At 42.0% G+C, this 26071-nt stretch overlaps 2 protein-coding genes across 4 annotated transcripts in view; one reads left to right on the top strand and one right to left on the bottom strand.

Annotated features, from left to right (window-relative positions):
- The window catches only part of LOC108235258, a 59558-nt gene that overhangs the window by 12194 nt on the left and 21293 nt on the right, over positions 1 to 26071 (bottom strand). For both annotated transcript variants that reach the window (XM_025005706.2, XM_017415154.3), the window contains exon 4: positions 509 to 627. In XM_025005706.2, the coding sequence (XP_024861474.1) occupies positions 509 to 627 (119 nt within the window). The remainder of the gene's footprint in view (positions 1 to 508; positions 628 to 26071) is intronic.
- pigm (phosphatidylinositol glycan anchor biosynthesis, class M) overlaps positions 1 to 26071 on the top strand; it is a 64919-nt gene that overhangs the window by 19976 nt on the left and 18872 nt on the right. The gene's annotated exons all lie outside the window — the stretch shown is intronic.

Here is a 26071-nt window from a genome sequence, read left to right as displayed (position 1 = left end):
CACGTTTTATTTGTTCCTCCAAAACAACAGGAATGAAACCCTCCTTATGAATCTGCTGCTAAAGTCTCATTAGTTCTCAGGTCGGGCGACTGAGAAACAACTTTGTCGTTTCCTTAGATTATTGTTGGCGTGTTTCGGTGTGTTCTTCTCACTCTCCTTTGTCCACTTTCACACATGACCACACGCATTCAGACAGAGATTCACGGACACACGTGAGCGTTCCCGCCGCCTCCGTCAGCTCTGACACCATGAGTCACGCCACACCAAACCCCACGAAGAAGGTCGCGCCAAGGGGCAACTCACTCCGACAAAATCTCCCTCCGGGCTCGAAGGCTACCCGTTTCATTGACGGTGCCACGCATGGCGGGGGCATGATGTGTGACGTACTTTTTGCCAGTAAATTTAACTCCAGGGGAAGTATTTGTATTCACATGGTACCTTCTGTTTTAGTGATCAGGAGCAGAGGTCACACACCCAAGACACACAGGCAGGTCATATGGTTTCTTACTTCCAGGAGGAGGCTGCTTTCATTGATGGTGGCGCCCAGCTGAAGGCTTCCTTTCCTGGGTTCAGGGTTAGAGGATGCTGGGCTGGTGATGTGCTTCCTGGAAGTCTTGTCTTGATTTGCTATAAAAAGAAAAAAGGGTAAATGAGTTGGCACATGGGACTGCAGACAAACAGCCATGATGCATGCAGAAATTAAAAAGATATATCTTTATGCTGCAGTTTTGGTTAAACAGCTTCCATATCCAACACTAAGAGTTCAGTCGACACAAGAAATCTGAACATTCCTGTTTCTGCTTCCTAAAGCCCGTCCACTTGGTTCACAGTCACTGATGTGACAAAGCTGGACTGGCTTTCAGACATATGGCAGACTCATTACCCATATCAATCCAATATTTGGACATTATAAATACCAGGAGGTAATGTGAGGTGGGGCAGTCTTGCAGCACAGAACACTGGAGGGTTTTACGACTTTACAGGATTCCTTATGTGTGATAAAGCACATGGGATGGACACGGAAAGTGAGGCAGAAACAGATGAAACGATAGGCTGACACGCTCAAAACACTCGACCCAAAACTCGCCCCTCACACGACTGACGCTGTGACGTCAGCCTTATGGTCTTCTGCTGTTTAATAAAGGATGAATATGTATAAATTATCACCACTGTTATCACACGGCAGATTGTTCCTCCACGACGCCGGCGTTCCTATACCTGCTTTTTGTGTGTGTGGTGTGCTGAAGCGTGACATGGTCCCCGCTGACGTGTGCGCTGCGTGTCGGAGCCATGTTTGCTTGTTCCTCCTATAGGCGTGTGCCGTCAGGGACATGTGGCTCGCTCCAGCAGATCAGCCCTTTGCTCGCAGATTAGTCACGCAACACACATGCCACACGCCACATCTTTGTCAGGAGAAAAATCGATGTGCATTTATGGCTTCGGATGCAGCCCCCGCCCGCACCGAATAACCTCATTACGGCTTCAGATCCCCAACCTTTGACCTTCCACTGTCTCCTCGCTCCAGCCCTCCCCCATCCTCTCGACCTTTTCTTTGTTGAATTACAGGCGATCAACGACGGTTTCGAAAATGGAAGAAATCCCTTTCTTATCGATGATGAACGTTTAGTTCAGATCAGAGGCTTGTAAACATTTCATCTTCCGACTCATAAAATAATAGTGACAAAGGTGTGTTTACCCCATTTATTACCAGTTTAGCTTCACAAAAAACTGCTATTAATATAAATATATTATAAATAATCCATTTTTAAATGCAAGTTGATATCTGGAGATTATCTAAGGACCCCTGCTTGGTGTTGGGTGGGTCCAGACCCCATCTTTGGGAACCTTTGGGTTAGATTATTAAGGGTGCCTCCTCGTTGCATGGTATAATTCAAGACTGCTGCAAAATAAAAGGTCTAAATTACTGTTCCTCAGAAATGTTCCAGTTAATCTGCATTCAGTGGAAATTCAGCCTGAAATAACCATCAGAGCTCCAACAGGTAGCGTCATAAACGTCTGTTAAGTGTTTTGTCGTCACCTCCGGTCGGTGAGAACTCAAACAAACCGCTCCACGCAGCCAACTTCCCCAACATAAAATCATTCTGTTCAATCACCACAATATCATCCAACCAGTGGAAACCATTGCAAAAAGGGAAATGAGTCTAATAACCGTCTTTATTTCCCTCCTTCATCGCCTCGTATATTTTTGTTTTCCCTCTTCTGGCAGCATTTGGAGAGGATGCAGCGTCAGGAAAGACAAATATACGAGATGATTAATTAGATCGGCACCGGCACTTCCTCTGCCAACAATACGGGCTTTATTCGCTGCCGTTCGCGTCGTCGGCTTTGCTTTTCTTTGCCTCGATTCTCTCGGCCTCTGGTCGAAAAGGAAAACAGAGTAGGTAATGGGGAGGCGTTTATGTGCTCCGAGTGAGGACAGGGTGTTGGGTAAAAAGTGACAAGTAGCAGGATGTAGATGCTGCCAAAAGGGCGAGGCCGAAAGTGTCTAATTCCTTTTTTATTCCACTGAACATACGAAATATTAAGACCACAACTTGTTGAGTTTCATTATGACTTCATTTGACAGAAATGGCTGATTCAGATAAAACTTTGGATGGTTCTGCTTTTTTTTCATCCATAAAAAGTAGCTAAACTTGTCTATTTTAGAAAGCTTTGTTAAAAGAAAACCGTGCCAGCTGACAGTGAGTTATTAGCTTCTGAGGGGGGAGGTGAGTGTGGTTATTCAGCTAACTGATATGCAGAGCATTGTGTGGTTGTGTCTGCCTGTTTTCATCATCCTCTCCTCGAAAGCCACTTCCTCCTGTAAAAACCAAGAGTAGCTGAAAAAGACAACAAAGGAGAGCAGTGAAGCAAGCAGAAAAAAGGCGCTGAGATGATTTTCACAGTGGGGATATGGCGATAAAAGATGAAAGAACGCAGCAAATTGCACCTGGACCTCCAGGCTTTTTGTCTCCGTCAACAAACGTTTTGCAGAAATCTGGCGGATATTTGATTCTTCTTCTTCTTGGTTTCCTGAAACAGACCCGGCTTTTAATCAGAGTCCACAAGTTGTCAAACCAGCCTGAGGTCGAGGCTTTGAGAAGAAACCTAATCTTTGTCTCGTCGGACCATCAACCTTTTCTCCAGAAGACATTTGGTTTGTCCACCGAGCTTGAAGGAGAGGAAGTTGGTCTCTTGGTCCAGTTTCTTGAGCCTTGGTGGATCCTGGGTTGCTCTTGAACATCTGTCTGAGGACAGTTTGGGTCTTCTTCCAGTCACATCTGAACTATTTGCACTTACGTAGATTTTTGAACTGATGATCTTAGATCCTAAAGTTGTTTAGAAATGGCTCTAAAAGACTTTCCCAACTTGTGTAAATCTAAATTTCTCCCTCTTAGATCTTCAGTGAGTTCCTTGGACCTCCCTATTGTTCTGAGTATTCGTCAATCCCATGAGTGCCGTCAAACAAATCCTTTTTATGCTGGTGTTGCATCAAAGATCTGTTTTCCCACCAGTTTCCAGCCATCAGGTTGTGTTCCCACTGCTAAGTTGTACAAGTTTTGGCACAGAAGAGTTAGAAAACTCCTAAGACATGTGCCTCATGAGGTAACCAGTCAGCTGCATGTTTTTAATTTCAAGGAGAAATGATCCTAATTGATTAAATTCAGCCATCAAGATCTGTTTTCTTAGCTGAAAAGTGACAATAAACACACAAAGATCAAAACTTTCTTCAAAACAAACAAAAACCATTGCTTAAAACAGCAGAAATTATAAACAAAATGGAGCAAAACTGCTGGAGAAACATCTAAACAGCAGAACTCATCACCGGCAAAGAGAAACTACCAGCTGCAGTCGATCATGATCACCAAAGAAAAGGTTAACAAACCTGGTCAAGTTGAGATAATTTAGAAGTTTTATCAACACTTATTAACAGATTTAAAGGAGTTTTTGAATCAGAGAAACGTGAGAATAGATTTATATTTTGTTTAAATGTTCTGTTCTGGGAAAAAGAACGATTCAATTAAACCATTAAACCCCACAATTAATAACAATCATGAATTTACACAATGAGTGTAAATTTAAGGATTTAAATTAAGTTGCAACATAAATGCCTAATTTAAAAAGAAACAAGTGAAATCTGTTTATTCAACAAGTAGTTTTTTTGGGTGTGGGTGCCATCTCTTGGCAGCTGTTCTTCTGTTCTGTGTGCAAAGAAAACAAAAAGACAAAATGTTTCAGACCTGAACACGCGAACGCTCCCTCCTCCCTCCCCCCCCTAACAATGAGGCTCGCGTGAGTACAGAGAAAACTGTGAGTTGAGGTTTGGCTGGCGTGCTGCCACCCTTCTTTGCTTAGCCCCGCCCCCTTCGCTCAGAGCTCTTCTTCTTTCTGCAGGCACAGGAAATCCACAGTGGAGGGAGCAACACACACACACACACACACACACACACACACACACACACACAGAGAGGAGCTGGCTGATCAAGGGCCGGTTGTCACGCGAGCGAGCCGTCTGTCAATCTGCCGCCCCCCCTCCTCCTGACAGGCTGCTGGCAGGCCGCCAAGGCCTTGCGTGCAAGCCGGCGAGCCACATTAACCCATAAAGAATTTCATAATAGCAACAGCTGTTAAACATTGATGACTGCTGGCAGGCGCTCAATGGCGCACCACGAGAAGAAGGGAAGGAAAAAAAAAGTTAAGAAGCTAATATTTCATTACGCCACAGATCAAATGTCCGGGCGTCCAAATCCCACCTGCGTCGCTTCAAATTTGTCTTGTTTTTGCAGAGAAGAAAGAGATTCGGCCCCAGATTTTTCCTTTATTGTTTCTCTTTCTGTGCTGCAGTTGCAGAGGCTCAATCCTCAATCAGCCTACATACCAGCATTAATGTTGAGTTGTCTAATCTTTGCCATATTGTTCCGTTTTAGTTTCCCTCGTGACGCGATTACACGCCGAGGGATGAAACGGGTTAGAGAAATTCCCTTTGTCTGTTGGCAAAACAGCATCCACGAAAAGTGCTCTCTGCCGCAGGAATTACAAATATTCATCTTTCAGAGGAGATTATGTTTGTGTTTGAGCTTTTAATCTCTGATTCCTCAACAGGACAGAAACAAAAGCGTTTGTTGTGAGACGCCGAGGGAGAAGGGAACTGATATTATGACAGCACAAATGGGATCACGCAGATGTAGACTCGATTGTTTCTACTTCTCGGTTTTAATTGACTGGCAGACGCGCTGTTTCCCGTGTTGTAATGAGTCTGCACACTCGAGGCCTCGGGCAAAACTAACCGGATCGGCAGCTTGTGCTGCTACTGTACGCGGCTTTGCTCCGTGAAAAGCGGCGCCGCGGAGTCTTCGCAAACACGCTCATGGCATCATCGTTTAATTTAAAGGTCAACACGTCTGTTCTGTAAACAGAGATCATGACAAGGTGTGGCACGTGGTTTATGTGAGCACGATGTGTGTGTGTGTGTGTGTGAGAGATCGATCCGGTGAGGGAGCGGTGCACGAGCCGGGGCTGGTAAAAGTTGGACACAGTAAAGTTGTACTTCCAGCACATTTGCTTGTGTAAATATGTCTTAATTTAGTCCAAAGTGTCCTAATTATGTCTTAAATTAGATGCAATTAATTCTATATTTTTTTTGTCTCTAATCAGTCACAAATCAGTTTCATCAGTCGCCAAACATTAAGGTAGTTTGTCACTAAGCTGCAGCTGCTGGAAACTCAGAATTGTGAGAAAATAGTTGAATTTTTTTGTTGTAGAGTTTGAAACTAAATGACCAACATGAAGCCACGTTTTATGCAGCCATTTTGAAAAACTCATCTTATTTTTGTGCTCGTACTCGCCTCAGCCTGCTTTAACTTGGCCCCAGACTCCATGTTTATGATTTAATCTACTGGATGCACTTTAGAAATAAAGATGGGCTGATTTGGATCAGTTTTTTAAAAATCCTTAAAGTGTTTTTTTAGACATTTGGAGTCGTTGTCTCTCTAAGGAACGCTCCTGTTGTCAAAATAAACCAGGTTGGAGTCACGACTCTGCAACTGTTTTGAGAGAAAATTTGTCCCAATAATTTCCTGAACTCAAAACACAGAACTGCAGTCGTCTGTGACTCACACCCAGATACTGAGAACCACCGTGAACGCTTAGAGAAGAAGAAACTGGCTTTAACAGCCCTCGAAACCAAACTGTGACCAACTGGAGACAAATATATTTGTAGGAATGTTGCACGAGTTTCACAGTTGTTTGCGTCACAAACCTTTAATAGATATATTAGATTTTATCGGTGCAGAGACTTGGTAAATAAGAGGATAAATATTTAAACAGCTGCAGGACAAAGGTGAATTTTCTAATCCTATAATTGAATCTATTAGATCAAGAAATGCAGAAACAATAAGGTGCGTACGCAGTGCGTATCAGAGTACAGAAATGTGTAATTACATGGGCATGAGGTGGGTAATGTGTGCAGGGTTGAGGGGGATCAAGTGATGCTATAATGCTAATCATGATTTATGCATGAAAACCATTATCCTGTCAGCCAGCAGACACTGGCAGAGGTGTTAGATATCTACTGTCTACAGGAGCGTTTTCTGTCTGTTTCTTCCTCTCTGTTCGCTGGAGCTGTGATCATTAATCTAAATATATCTGAAACAATCCATAATACAGTCCAGTACTGACAGAGTACACACCTGGTACCTACCAGGCATGCTGCTGATGCTTTCAGAGTACTTACAGGGCTGTATTATGAAATGACTTGTTTCTGTGTACTCACAAAGTATGTAGCTAATGATTACTGGGTTACTATTGGGTACTTACAGGTAAATACTTAAAGGGGTCCCCCATAGGTACCAGGACTGTAATGAAGTGACTTGTTAGCTTGTACTTACAGCGTAAGTACGTGGTAGTTACCCGGGACGTATCCAGTAAGTACCAATAAGTATAGGTTATGTACTTAGTAAGGACCAGATTCATATCCAGTAAGTACCAAGTACTCAGTAGGTACCTAGTGACCATCAGGTACATACCAAGTAAGTACAAGGTTTGTATTCAGTATGTACCAGGTGCAAACCCAGTAAGTACCAGGTAGCCAGTAGGTATCTACTAAATATCAGATATGTACCCAGTAAGTACCAGTTATATAACCCTATAAATACACAGTAAGTACCTAGTAGGTATCCAGTAAGTACGGGATATGAACGCAATAAGTACTCAGTAAGTACCAGGTGCATACCCTGTAAATACACAGTTATGTACCCTATAAGTACCCATTAAGTACCCAGTTATGGGTATAAGTACTCAGTAAGTACCCAGTTATGTACCCTATAAGTACCCAGTAGGTACCCAGTAAGTACCCAGTTATGTACCCTAAAATTACACAGTAAGTACCAGTACTGTATTGTGTATTGCTACCATAAATTCTGGTTTCTCTCCTCAGAGTTCAACATTGTTTTTGTTTAGTTTTTTTTGTCTTCTGCTCTCAGCTTCTGAAAGTTAAAATATATTTTTATATTTTTGTTTCCATTCAGTTTAATTTAATTCAAGACAATGAAATTAGCTGCATTAACTCCAGAATGAGTCATGTTTTCCCTCCAACCTGCAAGGAGGACTGCAGCAGTAAACACGGATCTGAAGACTTTCTTTTAAACACATTTAATCTGTCGAGCGGATTTTTCCCCGCGGTAGAAACATTTTGTGGTCACACATTAATGCAGCAGATATGACATAAAAGTATGTGTTGGGGTGACTCTCAGCTACTACCACACCAAATTTTAGCTCGATGTCTGTAAAACTGACTGAGCTTAAGCCGATTTCGTGTTCGTTAATGTGGATTTTTTGTGTCAGCCATCTTGAATCAGGCTGATTTTAAATGTTAATGACTTAGAAACGACCGTATAATGATTATTTCCTGAAAGTTTCATTAAAATCACTCAACACACAGACATTCAAACCACAGAAATACGTTTAAAGTAGAACCCAGACTTGTTGGATTTTAAAACTACAGAACATTTTTGCATCTGCCTGTTAAAATATGCCTTTGTGTTCCGACCCTGTGAGAAAGCATCTTCCTAATCAAAAACAGACACAATTTGTCTCTAATAAGCTTAACAAATTTGAACATGCCACTGAAAACCAAACGAGACGTTGGAGCGGGGTAAAAATAGAAGCAGAAAACCAGTTGTGGTTAAAACAAAACACGCTGCCAGCAATAAATAATCGGTTTCAAAGACGCTGAACTCTGCATGCTTTTATGTTGGAAGGGTTACAGCAGAAACAAGGTGCAATTTAAAACAGATAAAATGTTTAGTCTGAGCTGCTTTAGTTCTCACACAATAAAAACCTTTTTTATGCTCTGAATGAATGAATGTTTGCGCAGATCTGCCCTTTTTTTTCTTTTCTGTTTGTGTGCGTGCAAAGCCTGATGATGATCCTATCACCATGTGGTTAAAATGACACCGCTTCTCACGGAAGCCAAGTGGCGAGTGTGTGTGAGTGTGTGTGTCAGTGTGTGTGTGATTTTTGGGGAGGAAAAAGAGGGAACAGCAGGGTCAGAATTAAGAATCCAGTGACCCAAACGTTTCTGTCCCTGCAGGTCGCACGCAAACCGATCTGTTTCACCTCTTATTCCAAATCTCAGCTAAAAAGAATCTCTGTTTTCTTGCAGAAAGCGTGAGAATGTGGGGGGAGTGAGGTTATGAGTCATTATCTTACTTGTTGCAGATAGTCTGAGCTGGGCCAAGAAACTAGGTTTTATTTAGTTAAGTTCACGATAATTTAGCATTAAATGGTTATTTGCAGATAATACATTACAAAGCTGACAACGATGTAAAAGTTTAAATAACTGTTTGCGTAAACTTCAAAAAAAAAAAAAAAGAAAATGTTGAAAACTGGGCTTGTTTTAAGATCAACAATCCCCTTCGGAAGAGGCCTAGCTCAGCTCGTATCGACACATCTGAGAAGGCGCCATTTCCAAAATGGAGTCTGTTGAAAAGCCTCTTTTTTTTCCCCTGAAATGACGCCATGTTTGTTGTGGGTCGCGCCATGAAGCACTTCGACTGGATGATTGATTTCTGAAGAAACCAGACATACTAAAATAAACAGGGGCCCTCAGCAGCATGTGGAAGAACCATACACAGCCACAACAGCCTTTTTAAAACAAAGAAATAACCAACAGAACAGATTCCCTTACTTTTAATGCTATGTTTATATGAAATGTTGCAGTTTGAAAGAGAGTACTCCAGTAGTTTTCAGATATATTGATATATATACAAATCTATAATGTGGGTTGACACTCAATGTAAACAAAGAGGTCTGTTGAATCAAATCACAAGAATGTTTGAGTCTAATTACTGACCTACAGTCAGCTGGCTGTAGTTTGTGTAGGGACATCAGTGTGAGGAAAAACGACACGCAAATGTGGTTTCTTTATGATTTTTTTGTTTCGTTTTGGTCTTCATGGCTTTGTGCCTAAATTGTTTAGAACCCCACTTTAAAATGTTTGAACTCTCCCTTTAAGTGAGAATCTAAATGAGCATGTTGATGAAGATCAATGATTGATAACTGTGACAGCGTGGTAAAAACTACAACATACATGCAATAAAAATGACACTTTAAGTCTTTTGGTTGGATTTAGAAAACTAAAGCTGGTGGAAGTTAAATTTGTGAGATTTATTTTAAAGATGTAACGAGTGTCTGATATTTGTTTTTAAAATCTGTTCAGACTTTCCAGGACTAAAACATCTCCGATCGCAGAGAGAAGGAAATCCTCTTAAAGCTGTGGAACATAAAGCCTTAATGTGCGGCACGCTTCTCAAACTAACCCTTTAATTATCGCCTCCGCACTAATGAACCCCAGTTTACACTCGGTGTCAATAAACCGTCGGTTTGGCTCGGCAGCTCCGGCTGGGCCGCACCGCTGGACCGGCGCCCGTTACTTTACGACGTTTTCTGGATCCTTCACGCTGCGTTTCCCTTCTCTGAGGGCTGAAACATTCTGCGCCGCCTCATCGGAAGAAACTAAAACCGGGATAAATTAAAACTCTAGCTTTCCTTGAAGGAATGCATATCGCCCGCCGCCTTTTGTGCCAGATTTTTAGACTAAGATCACCTTAAATTAAAGCCCTATTGGTCAAAACTTGAAAGTAATGTTGTGGCTCTATCAGAGTATCTGCTGAGGATGACTCTCGGCTACTTTCACACCAAATCTTAGCTCAAAATCTGTAAAAATGACAAAGTTATAGCTGTATTTGTGTTTAGGTCTTTTTGGTAACACTCGCTTTCAGCAGCAGGCAATAAGCATCTTCAGTGCAGTTATAATCAAACTTGAGGGAAATAATCTTTGATGTATTTTGCAATAATGCCATCCTTTTGTCTCCTAACTGTCGTGTTTTCTGATGTTGCACAAGTTACCTCAGAGAAGTCATAAAAGTTGCCTACTTGTGATAAGTGAGGGTGCAGAAAAACGAGGAGTCACTCTCAAAGCGTGCAGACGTGCTGCGGCCGACTGATCGGCATCTTTTAAAGGAACTTATCTTCACGGCTCAGTTAGCCAGGAGTAAACAACTAAAACCTCCAAATTACAGAAATACGAGCTAAAAGACGTCGACAGCTGTGGTCAGACGTTTCATCCACTCATCGTGGGCACGTGTCAGAATCATTTTAGCCTTTAATGATTTGTTTGAAGGATTATATTCAACTTTAATCATATTTTTAAAACAAGTTTGAATTCATTGTGGACTTCCTTTTAACTCACACAGGCTCAATTACCTGAATCTTTTAATATCTGGGGCTGAAAGATCTAGAAAGTCTTTTAACTTAAAGGCCGGTTAACTTCCTGTTAGTGATGATGATTGATTAACCCCTAATTCTAATCCTAACCCATCATAGAAAGGATTTGTTTGACCAGTGGATTGACCAATGGGGAGGTCCAAGGAACTCAGTGATGCTCTAAGATAAAGATGAAGATGTTTTTGGAGCCATTTTTAAGCCACTTCAGATTCCAAGATGACCAGTTCATACAGCTGTAGTCCAGATGTGTCTCCACTTTGCCAGGGTCTGCAACAAGACCCAATCTGTCCTCCTCAGGTGCAGGGAAACTGTTCGGATCCACCAAGACTGAAGAATCAGCTGGAGCATCAGTGAAGCCAGTTCTACATCACCGTGGACTGAGAGGACCAAGAAAGAAGCTCCAAAACCTTCAAGCTGGACTGAAACCTGCAGCTGTCCACATGGACGGGACAAATGTTCCCTGGAGAAGAAATTGGAGGTCAGATGAGACAAAATTGAGCTGTTTGGACACAATGAAAAGAAGGATGTTTGGAGGAGTCGAGGAGAGGCTTTCAGACCTAAGAACGATGCACCGACTGTGAAGCATGGAGGTGGTAGCATCATGCCATGGAGCTAAGTAAATTTAACAATGAAGGAGGTCTAGATCTTCAACTTCACCTCAGATCAGCAGCTGGATGGTTGAAACATGGACCCAGTTAAGCTTCTGGATTGCCAAAAGCACCAACATCGATTGAAAATCTGCGGACTCTGAATAAAAGGCAGGTCTGTGCAGAAAACCAAACGGTTTAAATCAACTAATTTAATGAAGAGCGATCAAACACCAGCCAAACTTCTGCCAGAAGCTTGTTGATGGAGACAGAAAGCCTGCGGTTCAGGTGACACAAACATTAGTGGGGTATAATTCTGTCATTTCTGCACATAATTCTTGTTTTTGAACAGTTGTGTGTTGTATATATTCCACCCTGGAAGACATTAAATGCCCCAAACTGTAAAGACATCCGTGCCCATGATTGAGTGGATGGAAACTTCTGACTGTGTCAAATATTTCCCCAGATTCTGAGGTTTTTGTGTTCGCTTTGTAAGAAAGAACGCAACAAAAGAAATCAAACGAGGCGCGGGTGAAGAGCCGAAGTTGCAGGGCGCATCATACTTTTCCAGAACTTTCTGTCTTGAGCCTGATTTATGAGCTGGAATGCAGAAATTCCTGTTGAATGGCTTCAGCGTGTCCGCGGAGTGAGAGCGGATCGTCGTGTCTTTTGTAGAAACAAGCTGTAAGTTATGTTGTTTTCATTCTGCACAGTAAGGCGCTTTTAGTTTCATGCATTTGTTGAATTTATTCTCAATCAAAATCACTGTCCCATTCAGGGAAATGCAGCTGAAAACATCCGTCTTCCGTTTAAGTCTTGACCCACTGGTGGTGCAGAACGTACCGAGGGGCCGACACACACACACACACACACACACACACACACAGCAAATACCCACATCCTCCTGGTCCAACAACACTGCTGCAACTGTTTCTCATGTGACAGAAGCGGGTGGGAGGTGGGGGGTGCTGCTGAGAAGAGGGAGGGAGTGGCGAGGAATAGCGTGCGAAGACCTAATGCAGTGTTTCAGATCCAGATGGGTCACATCAGCAGCCCGCAATCAACATATTTGGTCGAGTTTAAACACTTTACATGTAAAAACAAAAAAAAGGGGACAGTTGGGAGGAAAAAGAACCACAATATTCAGTTTGCTGCTCTTCCCAAATAAAGTTAAAAGCTTAGCGTTTCTCGAAGGAATGCATGTCGCCCGCCAGCGTTCCTGGAAATATCGCAAGATCTGTTGGTGCTCAGAGTTTGTCCTGAGGGTCACTGTCAGCTACTACCACTCCAGGTTTCAGCTCAAAGCGTGGGGAACTGATGGAGTTATAGCCATAAATGGTTCATGAGTTGTTGATTACTTTCTGAAAGTTTCACTTGAATCAGAAGTTATTTTGCTAACAGACAGACAGAGTTTAAACAAGGATCTAAATGTGATCAGAGTATGCATTGGAGGCGACTCTCAGCTACTACCACGCCAAGTAAAACTGACTGAGTTATAGCCATGTTTGTGTCTGTTAGGGTTGATTAGCCGTGGCGGCCATCTTGAAAACAGTTGACTCATCATAGTAATCAGCTTTAGATGCGCGTGCAGTAATTATATCCTGAAAGTTGATGAGATATTTGTGGTGATTTGTGTTTCTGGTCGTGGGGGAGGGAGAAAGTTCTCGTTCCGTTTGCAGTGAAAGCAGATCTCGCTGTCCGGTCCGGTCCGTTCGGACCCGACCCGACCCGCCTGCGTTTGACGGGCACATTCGAGCCGGCTTTTTAAAGCCGAGAGGCCGCGGTGGAAACAATGAATGACTGGTGAGACCACACACGCCGTCAGGAGGGGAGGAGTCTGCGTTTGCAGCCGTGCATGTTTGCGATTCATCGCTGATCATTTGGAGGATTTCGCTGAAGCTTTATCTCCAGAAGATGTTATCAGTGCCATGTGAGCGATGAGCTGAAGTTAGTCAGCAGGTTCCTCCGGGCTCAGAGAACCTCCGAGAACACGTTAAGGTGGTAATATTTACTGGTGCCAGAGAGGAACCGGACCGGCCGACACCAGCAAACCTTCCTGCTCTGATGCAGGAAACACCTTCCTTCTTATTTCTTTGTCTCTTCTCTCCTAACAGTAAATATTAGCAAGATAACTTTAGAAAAACTGCAGCTGCGGTCCAAGATTCCAGCTCTCTAACCGAATTTGGGACTTTTATTTTTGTGATCATATAAGATGAAAAAATGGCCGACGGTTTGATGTGTAAACTGTAGAAGAGGAGGAAAGAGAACCTGAAAGAAACGTCATTAGGGTCACCATGGTAACCACATCCCTGCGTCTGTCACTCCCTGACTGATTCTTTTTGTTGGACTTTAAACTCTACGTGTAATTCTCCCGAAAATTAGGATTAAATCGCTGAGTTTCTACAGGATTTATCATGGCGGCCATGATGGAATAACCTAACAAAGAAGAAGCTGCTGGACGACAGAAGCTCTGTTGCCGTGGTGATTCCCGCCTTTTCTGCTCCTTGGAAAAAAAACAAGAAATCTGAGAGAAAACCACAAGCCCGATACACTGGGTGATAAAAAGGCTTAAAATCAGCAAAACAGTAGCTAAAAGCTAAAAGTAACTAATTACTGTTTGTAAGGACTACATTTAGGAAAAGGGTAAAATCGTAGCTAAAAGCTAACTGTAGCAGGGCGGTAACTACAAGCTAAAAGGAAGAAATGGAGCAAGTTTTACAGAATAATATAAATAATATTCTATGGGGAAACCTTTTGGAAATAAAGGTAAATAATTGAAAAAGTATAAAAGTTACAAATACTAAAAGTCGCAGCACACTGTTCCCAATCGAGCCGAACATTCTGAGGTATGAATAGTTTAAACAGCACAAAGTATGTCTAAAAACAAAAGAGTGAGATAAATAAGAGATAAGTGGATACCTTTACCAGCTACGGCTGACAGGCGGAGCGGAAACGGTAAAGAGAACCGGGTCGGACGTGTCGTCAAACAGGCCGAAGGATGAAATTCCTCTTTCTGTCTTCAGACAATAAAAGATGAAAAACGTTTTCTGGGAGAAGCATCAGAGACAGCTCCAGATGTTTTATAGAGACGCTGAGAGAGTTATCCGCTTTTTATGAAACCTGCTTCAGTCATGAACGACTAAACACCAAAATACTGATTCAGGATCAGCTTCTATATTAAACAATCTGCAGTCTTTTAACGAACAGATTAGGGACTGATGTGGTTTTTAAGTTTTTATGGCCTTCCTCACACTGTTGCACAGATTCTTTTACATAATTCTGTCGCGTTGTCACTTCCAAACAGTAGTTCCTGTGGAGCAAACGCTACAGAGTGAGGCAGAGTTCACATGTAAACAACCCGAACACAAAAAAAACTGTTTCCCCCAAAGGATGTTGTACCAACTCCCTCATTTCAACACTTCCCTGATGTGAAAGTCAGCGCCTGACATCACCTCTCCCTTCCTGCCTCATCCCGTCACTCGGATGTCTCTGATTCTCTCCGTCTGAAACAACAGAAATCACCTGTTTCCCTCCCGCCGGAGGACGACAAAACAAAACCAGAGTGGCAGTGCTTCTTCTTCGCCCCTTTTTTCTTCTTTTACAGTATTAAATGTTCACGGACATGACAAACGAGCATCCCCGTTTTCAAACAGAGATGTTTTTTTAATCTCTCCAACGACTCGTACAGCTGCAAACTTATCGTCGGAAAAGGACAAAAAAGAAGCGAGGAAGAATGTTTTTCTAGTTCGGTCTGTGGCCCCTCAAGGCGTCAACTGATTCAATATGGTGTCGCCCAGCCCTCCCTGCTTCTCTTTCATGAGAAACACATAAAACCTGCTAAACATCAGCAGGAGGACGGAAACACCACTCAAGGCATTGGTTAGCGGTGCTGGAGCAAAAGCACTGAAGCAAACTTATTTTTCCATAAGTTTTAGGCAATCTGACTACTTCTGCTTTGGGCTGTTTTAGTTATTTATACATCAAAACGTTCGGCTCATTCAGGAGACGGCTGCTCTGACTGTTGGTTTCTGCAACTTTTATACTTTTCAAAATATTTAACTTTATTTACAGATATTTCCCCCATAGACATGCATTAGGTTTACTTACAGTTTTGCTATTAGCTATGGTTTTGTTTGATTTAGCTCTAAGCTGCTGTTCTAATGATTTTAGCTTTTAGCTTTCTGCTAACTTTCTTTTAACTTTTAACTAATGTTTTCCTAACTTCATTTTTAGCTACCATTTTGCTAATTATGGTCTATAGTTAGCTTTTAACTGCTGTTTTACAAATCTTAGCTTTGAGCTAATGTTCTGCAGATGTCAGCTTTTAGCGAGTTTTGCTAATTGTTTCTTTTAGCAATGGTTTTGCTAATTTTAGTAGCTTTTGCTTTGCTTGTTTTAACTTTAACAGTTAAATTGTAGATTCTTCAACAAATTTTGATTCAGCAATTAGCAGCCAAGCTGGATTTAAACAGACAAAAAAACTTCATATTCAGGGATTTTTATTCTATTTTTGTCATAATTTACTCGTCTGCTGAATTAAACAAAAGAAACAATCCATCAAAATGTGCGCCTCGAGTGCAGAACATTAAACAGATTAAATTAAATTTAAAAAAATGGGATATTTGGTGAAACTCCTGATTGAACCCAGTGCTGTTTGGAGCTCTACAGCTCAGACTTCACATCGTTTAAAGGTTAAACGGGTCGCAGGAAGTTGGTTTTGAGATCTTTAACAGTTTGTTTTTTTTACACAATCACAGTTTAAGTTTTGTGATTTTGGGAGATTTTTCCACAGAACGTTCACCTCAGAGCATCAGGGTCAGTTTCTAGTTTGTGTTTCTGCCTTTCCTCCCTCTGCTCTCCAGAAAAGGTGGGAGTCACCATGGCAACCAGCAGATTCCGAGTCCTTGGATCTCATATTATTCATCGGGTTCCTATCATCAAAAAGGCCTCTGCAGCACACGTTCAGATTTAGTTTTTTCAAAATAAGAGCGTGTCTGTGTCATGATAAAGTGCTCATTTTTGTTCCAACTCCTTGGACTTCTTTACAAACAACAATAAGCCATAAATTGGACTCATCCTGATACAGTGGTTCTGACCGGCACTGCTGCAGTAGTTAAAACGTCCCAGCTGCTGTTCTGCGTCTCAAGTTCTCTCCTTCCTGACTGGAAGCCAAACTTTTTCTCTGACTCGCTGCCAACTGGACCAGGAACCGTTTGGCCCGGGTCCGCTTCTAAGGTTCGGCTGTTTTTGTTTTCAGTTTCACTTAAGTCCCGACTTTAATCACACACACCGTCGTCTGCCTCGGCGCTCTGATGAAGAGGGCGGGGGTTGCCAGTTCCAGTCACGGATAGTGTGTGTGTGTGTGTGTGTGTGTGTGTGTGTGTGTGTGTGTGTGTGTGTGATCCTATCTGATCAGTGTCAGAAATGACACCTCAGGCCCTGAGTGTGTGTGCGCGCTCAGGCAGCTGGGATTCCCTAAAGCGTCTTTAATAAATCGTCAGCCAGGCCTCAGCGGGGCTGGACTCTCGGGCCGCAGAACCTTTACATCGTTACCAGAGCCGGACCAGTCCGAGCTCCCAGAACCAGTAGCCAAATACTAGCTAAAAGTAGAAAAAGGCTAGATAAAAGTAGCAAACATCTAAGTATAAGCTAAAACTAGCAAAAGGCTAGCTAAATGCTAAAATGATCAAAACACTGGCTAAATGCTAAAAATTGCAAAATGCTGATTTAAAGAAGCAAAACGCTAGCTACAAGCCAAAAGTAGCAAAAGGCTAGATATAATCTGAAAGTAGCAAGGCAGTAGCTAAAAGTAGCAGAATGGTAGCTAAAAGCTAAAGTAGCATAATACTAGCTAAAAGCGAAAACTAGCAAAAGGGTAGCTAAATCCTAAAATGAGCAAAACACTGGCTAAATGCTGTTAGCTACAAGCCAAAACTAGGAAACTGGTTGCTAAAAATATCAAAACATTAGCTGAAAGCAGTAGAGATTAGATACAAGTAACAAAAAGCTGCTTTGCAAAAAGAACGGGAAAATAAAAAACAGGAAAACTGCAGCGATCGTGCTGACTCAGCATTTCTATAATTAAAAAAACTTGAGAACTTTGGTTTTAAAACTGAATTTTTCCTCCAACGTTTCGATGACGAGCGCTCACACAGACGAAGAGCAGAGCTCAGCTGATCCATCCTTCCGTCTCTGACAGACAGGAAACGGTTAAACAGGGAACGGGAAGGTGGTTGAACGAGCCGTGGGTTAATGGATTTCAACCATTTATTCACCTGTCAGCCCCATTAAATCCAGAGCTGCTGCTTCCATGACCAAATGAGACCTCTTATTGCTAAAACAGCCTTCATCTGGTTAACCTCAAGCCCACGTTGTCCCAACGGGGTGTGTGTGTGTGTGTGTGTGTGTGTGTGTGCGCTCAGCAGACTCACAGAACCATGCCTGGCTCATTTAAATTTGAAACCAGCATTCCTTGGATGAATATCTCCGGCCGCGTTGCCTCCCAGAGCTTTAAACTAAGACTTCACACAACCTGTTAGCTCTCAGGCTGCGTGTCGGCGATGACTCTCAGCTACTACCACACTAAAATCAGAGGATCTCCTGTTTCCATGGCGACAGGTAGAAATATGACCGATCACATCTGCCTGTAGAGTAAAACTCTTTGAACGAATGTTTGGGATTTTGTCCTGAAGCACCTGAAGGGAAACGTGGATCTGATGGTTCGGATCAGGACTCTGACGTGTCGGGAGGTTTCCCGCGCCGTCTGGGTGGTCGGTCCGTTATAAACTGGAGCAACGACGAGGAGAAGCCAGAGTGAGCTCTCTGTTGTGTGGCTTCAACCCATTGTGGCCGAAAACACCAAACGTGTCACCGCCGCTCGACTATTTCCAGTCGGACTATTTTTGCTTTGTTTTGTTGTTTTGGTAAAACTACTTCAGCAGTTCGAAGGAAGGAAGACTTCGCTGCTTCAATCTGTGAAATAAAAAGAGCTGCAGCTAAATAAACAGCTTGAGTAGATGTTTTATTTGAATTTAAGTAATCAATCTACGCAAAGAACTCCAGAATAATGAAGTTAAATAATTGAAAAATGTGTGAATATTCACCCCAACTATAACCTTTAGTCTGAACGCTGACTCAGCATCACACTGTTGTTTTATTTAGCAGACTTTGAGCTGTTTTCGTCGTTCATACATCAAAACGTTCAGCTGTTTCAGGAGACAGCTGCTCTGACTTTTGGTTTTTGTAACTTTTATACTTTATTTACAAACATCTTTCCCATAGAAATACATATATGTTGTTCTCTTTAAAATCTGCTTCAGCTGCTGGTTCTGTCTTTGCTACTTTTAGCTTCTAGTTACCTTTTGTTACTTTGAGCCTTTTGCTAGCATTTCAATACTTTTAGCTAGCCTTTCACTGACTTTAGTTAGCCTGTTGATACTTTTAGCTTTGAGCTAGAATTTTGCTACTATCAGCTGTTTTATGTTGCTATTTTTAGCTCGCGTTTTGATCATTTTGGCTTGTATTTTGCTACTTTCAGTTAGCATTTTACTTCCCTTGGGTTTTAGCTCGTGTTCTGCTTCTTTAAGCTTCAGCAGCTCAACTTCAGCTTCTTCAGCAAACTTCAGCTGCTGCTCAGCATTTATTCTCTCCAGTTAGTTGACCTTTTCCTAAAACAACCCAAACGCCACCCCTACAGTGAAGCACGGCGGTGGCGGCATCATGGAAACTTGATATTTTCTTTTTTTTAAATGGACTTCCTCGCAGATTATTGTTCCTCTGCACATCTTCTTGCACATCTGGAACCGGTCATCCCAGACCCGATTGGAGCCACTCGGTGCTTCGGCTCGTAAATCTCTACAAATGAGGCAGATGTTCTGGAAGCCGGCCCGTTCCGTCCTTCACGCCTGAAGATGCCTGAAGAACCTTACTTTGAGACCCTCTGAGTGCTCTCAGTAAACCTGCAGAAACCCCCCCCCCCCCTGGTCCTTCTCTCTGTGAGGAACCAGTGGAAGGTCCAGAGATGGTTTACGACCCGTCCGCAGGCAGCAGAACCTCTAAGTTCTGGTTGGTTTATGAGCCTGACTAATCTGTTAAAAGAACCGCAGCCTCAGAACGGGCCGAGATAAAAGCAGATGTTTGCTCTGCTTCACTCGAGCGTGGAAACGACACGATCGCCTGCGTGTCGCCAGGTGAGCCGACCTGACGGGTGCAGCCGACGCCACATCAGCCGACGGCCCGACAAGTCGGCCCTGTTTACACGAGCCGGCGTTAATTCGGCTGTTTGGGGTCAAAGGTCCTGCAGGTGAGACGGTGGAACGACGTCAGAACAAACGTTCCTTAAAAGAATGCATGTCGCCCGCCGCCGCCTTTAAGGCCAGAGATTTCAGCTGAGATCGTCTTTAATTAAAACACACAGCTAAAATTACATAAACACGAGCTAAAAGTCAGAATTGCAAAAACAGCGAAAAGCTAAAACTAACAAAACAGTGGCTAAAAGCTAAGATTAGCAAAACAATAGTTAAATGTTAAACCAGTAATACATTACATACAAGCTAAAATGATCAGAAGAGTAGCTAAAAATTTTAATTAGCACAATAGTAGCTAAAATCTGAAATTATAAAAAAAGTAGCTAAAACCTAAAATTAGCTAAGCTGTAGCTAAAAGGTAAAATTAGCAGCTGAATGCTGTTAGAGCTCAGAGTATGTGTTGGGGATGACTCTCAGCTACTACCACACCACATTTAGCTCATTATCTTTAAAACTGTCATAGTCATCATTGTGTTGGCTAAGGTCGATTAGCTGAGGCGGCCATCTTGAATCAGGTTGACTCCAGAGGTTACTCAGCTGCAGATGTTCGTCTAATATTTACTCCCTGAGAATCTCATTAAAGCGCTCGAGTAAAGACCTAAAACCGTAGCAGCGTGTTGACTTTAAGGTGTGTGTGAGGCTCACACTCCTCATGATTTACAAACTGCATTGGAGGAGTTACGCAATGATCAAACATGCTGCACGCAACAGGCCGCGCAGTCCTGCTTCTTCTCTCCTTTTTCACTCCTCTCCTCCTGCATATATTTATTTCTTTTACTCCCGGAGGAGCAGTTATGCGGATAAATTGGTTTATTCGCTCATCAGCGTAGCGGTGAGTTTTTCCTGACACACGCTGAGGCCTTAAATAGACTTTAGACCAAAGCAGCGAAACACAATGTGTTCTACTTTTAGAACAAGAGGAATCCAGCAGGAAGTCTGACTGGGAGGAGAAAATAACAACATGGTGGTGATGAGATGATCCAGCATAACAGGAACTAATCTAATGAGTCTGATCACTATTTGATACGAAACATGTGACATGGCTGCATGTAGCATTACAGCGACGGCTGCACGCTCACAACGAGCCATGGTTCTGGCCTGAAGCGTGCTCAGCCATTAAGACGTACAGTAAATGTGACAGGCAGTGTGCAGCGGGAGGAGGCAGTGAGGCGTGGTGACGGAGTGATTCTGCAGACGAGGATGAACTGGAAACATCGAGCCCGTAGCGAGGAGAGCAATAGGATCATGAAGCACCAGTAGGGAATTAATGTGCACACACTCAAACACAGAGGCCCAGGAACTGAAGGATGATGTACATCAGTAATTCCCGAAGGGAGATGTGCGCCTCAAACTGTGCTGCCAACCAAACAGCATCTCTTGCTTTTAAATGAGGTGCTATGAATGCATTTAGAGGAAACAAAAAAGCTCATAAAAGCAACCAATTCTTAAGTTTCTAACAAAGGCAGACATGCGCCTTAAAATGTGTCGTCAACCAAACAGCACCTCTCTGCACTGATGCAGTTTACCTGCATTTAAAAAAGGTATTATCCATGAATTTATTAAGTGAAACTAAGAGTCAAAATAATCCAAAATTCAAATGATGCACAAAAAGTGGAGTAAAAACCAAGTGCTTTATTGACTTAAGGCTTCAGAAGGGGAGTTTTTTTAAAACTATGGATAAGCTTTAAATCCTATTTATAGAAAATGAAGCTGAGTAACATTTTATGGTTGTAACAACTTGATGAATTCTCAATCAGGCCAATCAAACGTGGTTTAAAGTTCTGCAGGATCTGCAGTGAGACTCTCAGGTCAGTGGTGTTGACGTTAAACGCTCCTCCTGACCCGTCAGAGTAAACTGTTTATGAACGGTGAAGAAGATGTCCTCCAAAACAACCCCTTACAGGACTTCTTCACCCCCTCTGCGCCCCATGACTAATCCTCAGGCCGTGCAGGAACACGCCTTCAGCTCCGTCATTCCCAAACTTTGGAATGTGCCGACGAAGAACGCAGAGTTCAGGAGGACTGCTTTGGTTCTGCAGGCCAGCTCAGCTCAGGCTCGTGTTTGTTGCTAAACTGTTGGTTTAATTATGCAACTTTGTCAGCTGTCGCAAATTAAAGTGACTATAAAGTTACTATTGTTACTGGGAATAGTTTTACTGTAGCTGCTCAACACCAACAGTTATTTTCACCTAATTTCAGAGGATTTTCCTCCAATACTTTATTGGGAATTGATCCAAATTAAAATAATGCAGATCAATACAAACGTGCGTTTAAACATAAATTGTCTTTTTAACATTTAACACAAAGAGGAGGTTTGGACTAAAATAGGTGTAAACATTATTTTGTCACAGTTTAAAGGTCAAAGGTTGTGAAAACAGTTATAAACTAAAGATGACAGGTTGGAAAAATAGACAAAATTTAAATATCACTCCTCACAGGTGGTGAGAGTTTGACCAATCATAAAGCTGAAAAGAGAAAATTTCATGTCTGCCTGAAAAGAATATTTATACAAAACGTTACGCAAAAGAAATCAATCTTTTCTGTGTGTGTTTACGCAGATGATGTGTGGGGGCGTGGCCACTTGTGGGCGTGGTTGAAAGTAGCTCCACCCACTTTTCAACAAGACCTGCCCACCCCACAAATAAACACAGAAGGAAACAATGTTCTCGGCTGCCAGTTAAATAGTCGTACTGAATAATTTGCAGTAAATCCTTTATTTTGAAGCTTCTGATTTCTGTGAACCGACTGTTTGTTCCACGTTTCTTTTCTACGGTTTGTTTTCGATGTTTTATCATCCTGCTGTGTCTGGTGCCGGTTCTGTTGGCCCGATGGGGTTTGTTTGTTTGTAAGGACTGACGCGGTTTCTCCCTAAAGACCAGAGGTTCCCAAAGTTGGGATCAGGACTCTGTACATCATCAAAATGTTTTCTTCTTTCTTCTTCAGCTGTTGTTGAACGTTGGGCCAAAGCATGCTTTTATTTTTGTAAACAGCTTAATAACTTGGTTTAAAGTCCCTTCAAGCCGTTTGACTCATCAGCGTAACCCTAACCCAGTCAAATCTGGTATCTGTGTTCCTCTCAGTTTAACAACAAACTCAACCTTTTCACTAAATAAAGATTATTAATAATTAAATAATAACAAGAACTGATGAATATTTAAACTAACCACTGAATAAAGCAGCACATTTATCAACATTTTTGTGACTGGTTCCGACTTTTCCCATTATTTTATCCATTTAAAGACAAAATAATATAAAAAATAATCCAGATTTTTAATATTTTAATTTGATTAAACCTTGCAAAAATTAAATGATCATTTAAATGTTTACTGAAATAAATCTTCACGTTTTATTTGTAATTTCCCATTTAAAAAAAATGTTTTAAAGAAGAAATGTAATATAAACGGAGCAGCAGCAGGTCTTTCTTTGGGGCAGACTTCAGACGGTTTATTTCACACTGAAAGTGAGAATCTGCAACTTATTTCACAACAAAGCTCACAATTGTCGTGACAGACTGGTTCCTCGGAGCCCGTCCCTCCCCTCCGTCCCTCCGTCCCTCTGTCCCTCCGCCGTCCCTGTTGGACTCCTCGTGGACGGAAACAATGTGCTCCACTGTGCTCCTTTAAGGCCAAACACTGCTGTTCACACGCGATCTGCACCGAGCGCGGACCCGGCCTTCGTTTGTCCCGCTTTAATCCTCGCCTACTTTCAGTAAAGCTTCACCTGTTCACGAAAAAAAATAAATTGGATCAAAAACGTCCCTGAAATACTGATTAACGGAGCCGTGGAGCAGCTTACTGCAACTAAAATAAGGGAAATAAAATTTACACAGCAAATATCAAACACCTAACATCTAAACTAGTAGACTCTCTAATCAGGAGGGAAAACTTCCTTTTTTAATAAAAAAATTTAATATTTTACGCTTTTTAATTTATTTACCAGCATGTTAGTTTATTTATTTATTTCTCTTTTAGGCCTAAAATGCTTTGAAGCATTTACTTTATAAGAAAAATTATAAAATTAAAAAAGGAAATTACATTTTTTTAATGTATATATTATTATTTTTCAAATCCTGTGCTCTTCAGTAAAACAAAAAAAAGCTCAGTTTGTTGTAAATTTATTCCCCTAATTAAGTAAATCTAAAAGGAAAGTTTAAATTAAAAGCTTTAAGAGATGAAAAATTAAAACAGTTTGCATGTTTAGAGAAATCTGGACTTTTAGGATGTTTTAGATGTTTTTGCACCAGTTTAATATTTTTATTTGTGATGTTTGAAGCGTTTCTGAAGCTTTTATTTTGCACGGCGGCCTTCAGATTTTCAGACTTTTTATTTAATAAAAAAGCGGAACTGATCCCGCAGGCTGCAGGTATCCCTCTGAGGCTCGGACGCTTCTCTTTCTAGTTTTCCTCTCGCTCTCTTCCTTCTGCTCACAGATCGTTTTCATAACCACTTTTCTGAGGTCGCAGCTTCGTCTGCTGTAGTCACGCAACGCCTGCTCAGTCAGCTTCACACACACACACACACACACACACACACACACACACAAACCACAGCAATGCTATGTTACACTACAGAGACTCTTAAAGAGACAGTGACGCCTTTTCCCACACAACATGCTGCAGACTTTGCTCTTTAAGGGACAGCGGGGCTATTTTTAGCTCTGCGCTGCTCAAAACAAAACACAATAAAACAAAATAAAACACAATAAAACTCGACACAACCTGTAGCTGGAGTCTGCAAACACAACACCAGTCTGACCAGGTTTTAAATCACTTTCATTCCATCTTCATGGTATCTTTCTGTTTATTTTTGCATAGATTTATTTAAAAGTTTATTCACGTGCTTTGCTTGCACTTTTTTTTCTTCAGCTCATTAATTTAATTTAAATCACTGGTTGACTGAAGCGTCCTGAATATCACAACTTTTATTCCTCTTCTCCTCCTGCAGATTTGGAAAACTTGAAACAAATCAAACCGTGCAGCCGAGTCAGAAATGGTCCGATGGTGTGGGATTTTTTTATAAAACGAGAGGTCGAACCCAGTCCTGTTCGGAGCTCTACGGCTCAGACTTCACAGCAGAAACATAATTTCACAGAAAACTGGACTTTAAATGACTGAACTGGTGTCCTGAGATCTTTAAAGCTTATTTACACAACTACAGGCAACAAATCAAACTGTTTATACACTGAAACGTGGATCTTCTTTCACCCAAACTCCCATTGACTTCCACTGAATCTGAGCTCAGATTTTTCTCCTCCAAACTATGAGCGAAGGGTCTTTTTATTTGGTTTTAAATTGGTTTAAGAGGCCGTCAAAACAAGACAATTATTCCTGTTTCTGTTGTTCTAGGGTTCTTTTGACTCAATCTACAGAAACAAACTATTTTATTTGCGCCTACATTTTATATCTTTATTAGACTTTTAACTCTTTAATCTGGTGCCAGACATCGTAGCTAGTTTATGTCGTGTTATTGTTTTCTGAAAGCATGTAGTTTTGTGTGAAAGGTGTCCATTCCATACGACCACAGCCCTGTTTATAAACTCAGATTTGCTCAATAATCTGAGTTTTATCCCCTTGTTCAGCTCTAATGTCCTACATTAGCTGCAGCGCTCAGTTATTCTTTACAAGCTGGAATGAGGTTTTCCAGCTCATCAGCAGAGCCCGAATGCGGCCTGGACACGGCCGGCGAGGGTTTGCATGAGGAGGAGGAAGACTTGCAGTAGCAGGGAGGGCCTCCTGCCAGAAGCCGAAGCTTCGGCCTGAAGGCTCCTGGCAGGTGTTTGGTCTCTGCTATCCATCCAGCTGCTGACTGAAAAACAGGGGAGGTTACAGGAACGCCTGTTAGCCCGTGCAGAGAGGACTAATCTGCTGTTTTCACTCATTCCTGCAGAGTGACGGACAATTAGTTCTGCTTTTCATGCTGGAGACGTTTGCTGGTTACTGAATCGTTATCAACAAAATCTGAGCATCAACTTTCTTTATTAGAGCTTAAAGGTCATTTGGGGATTCGATTCAATAATCTAAGACACACGAATCAAACTCTTCTTACATTTTGATCCGGCCCTCGTGATATTTTACATATTTTAAAGCTTGTCGGCTAATTTGTGACCAACGGAGTCTCTTAGCGGTTCTAATTCTGCGTCAGAAATGGATCCTACTTGGTGAAAACTTCCCACCGCTTTCAGACGACTTTAAAGCCAAGAGTTTAAATTTCTCAGTAATCTGTTTGATTTGGGTGTAAATACAGCAACAGGACCGGGTTTAGAGCTCCTAACAGGACCGGGTTTAGAGCTCTAACAGGACCAGGTTTAGAGCTCCAACAGGACCGGGTTTAGAGCTCCTAACAGGACCGGGTTTAGAGCTCCAACAGGACCAGGTTTAGAGCTCCAACAGGACCA

This window comes from Kryptolebias marmoratus, linkage group LG21 (genome assembly GCF_001649575.2).
Source record: "Kryptolebias marmoratus isolate JLee-2015 linkage group LG21, ASM164957v2, whole genome shotgun sequence".
NCBI lineage: Eukaryota > Metazoa > Chordata > Actinopteri > Cyprinodontiformes > Rivulidae > Kryptolebias > Kryptolebias marmoratus.
Note: the sequence above shows the minus strand (reverse complement) of the source record. Positions and strands in the feature narration are given on the sequence as shown.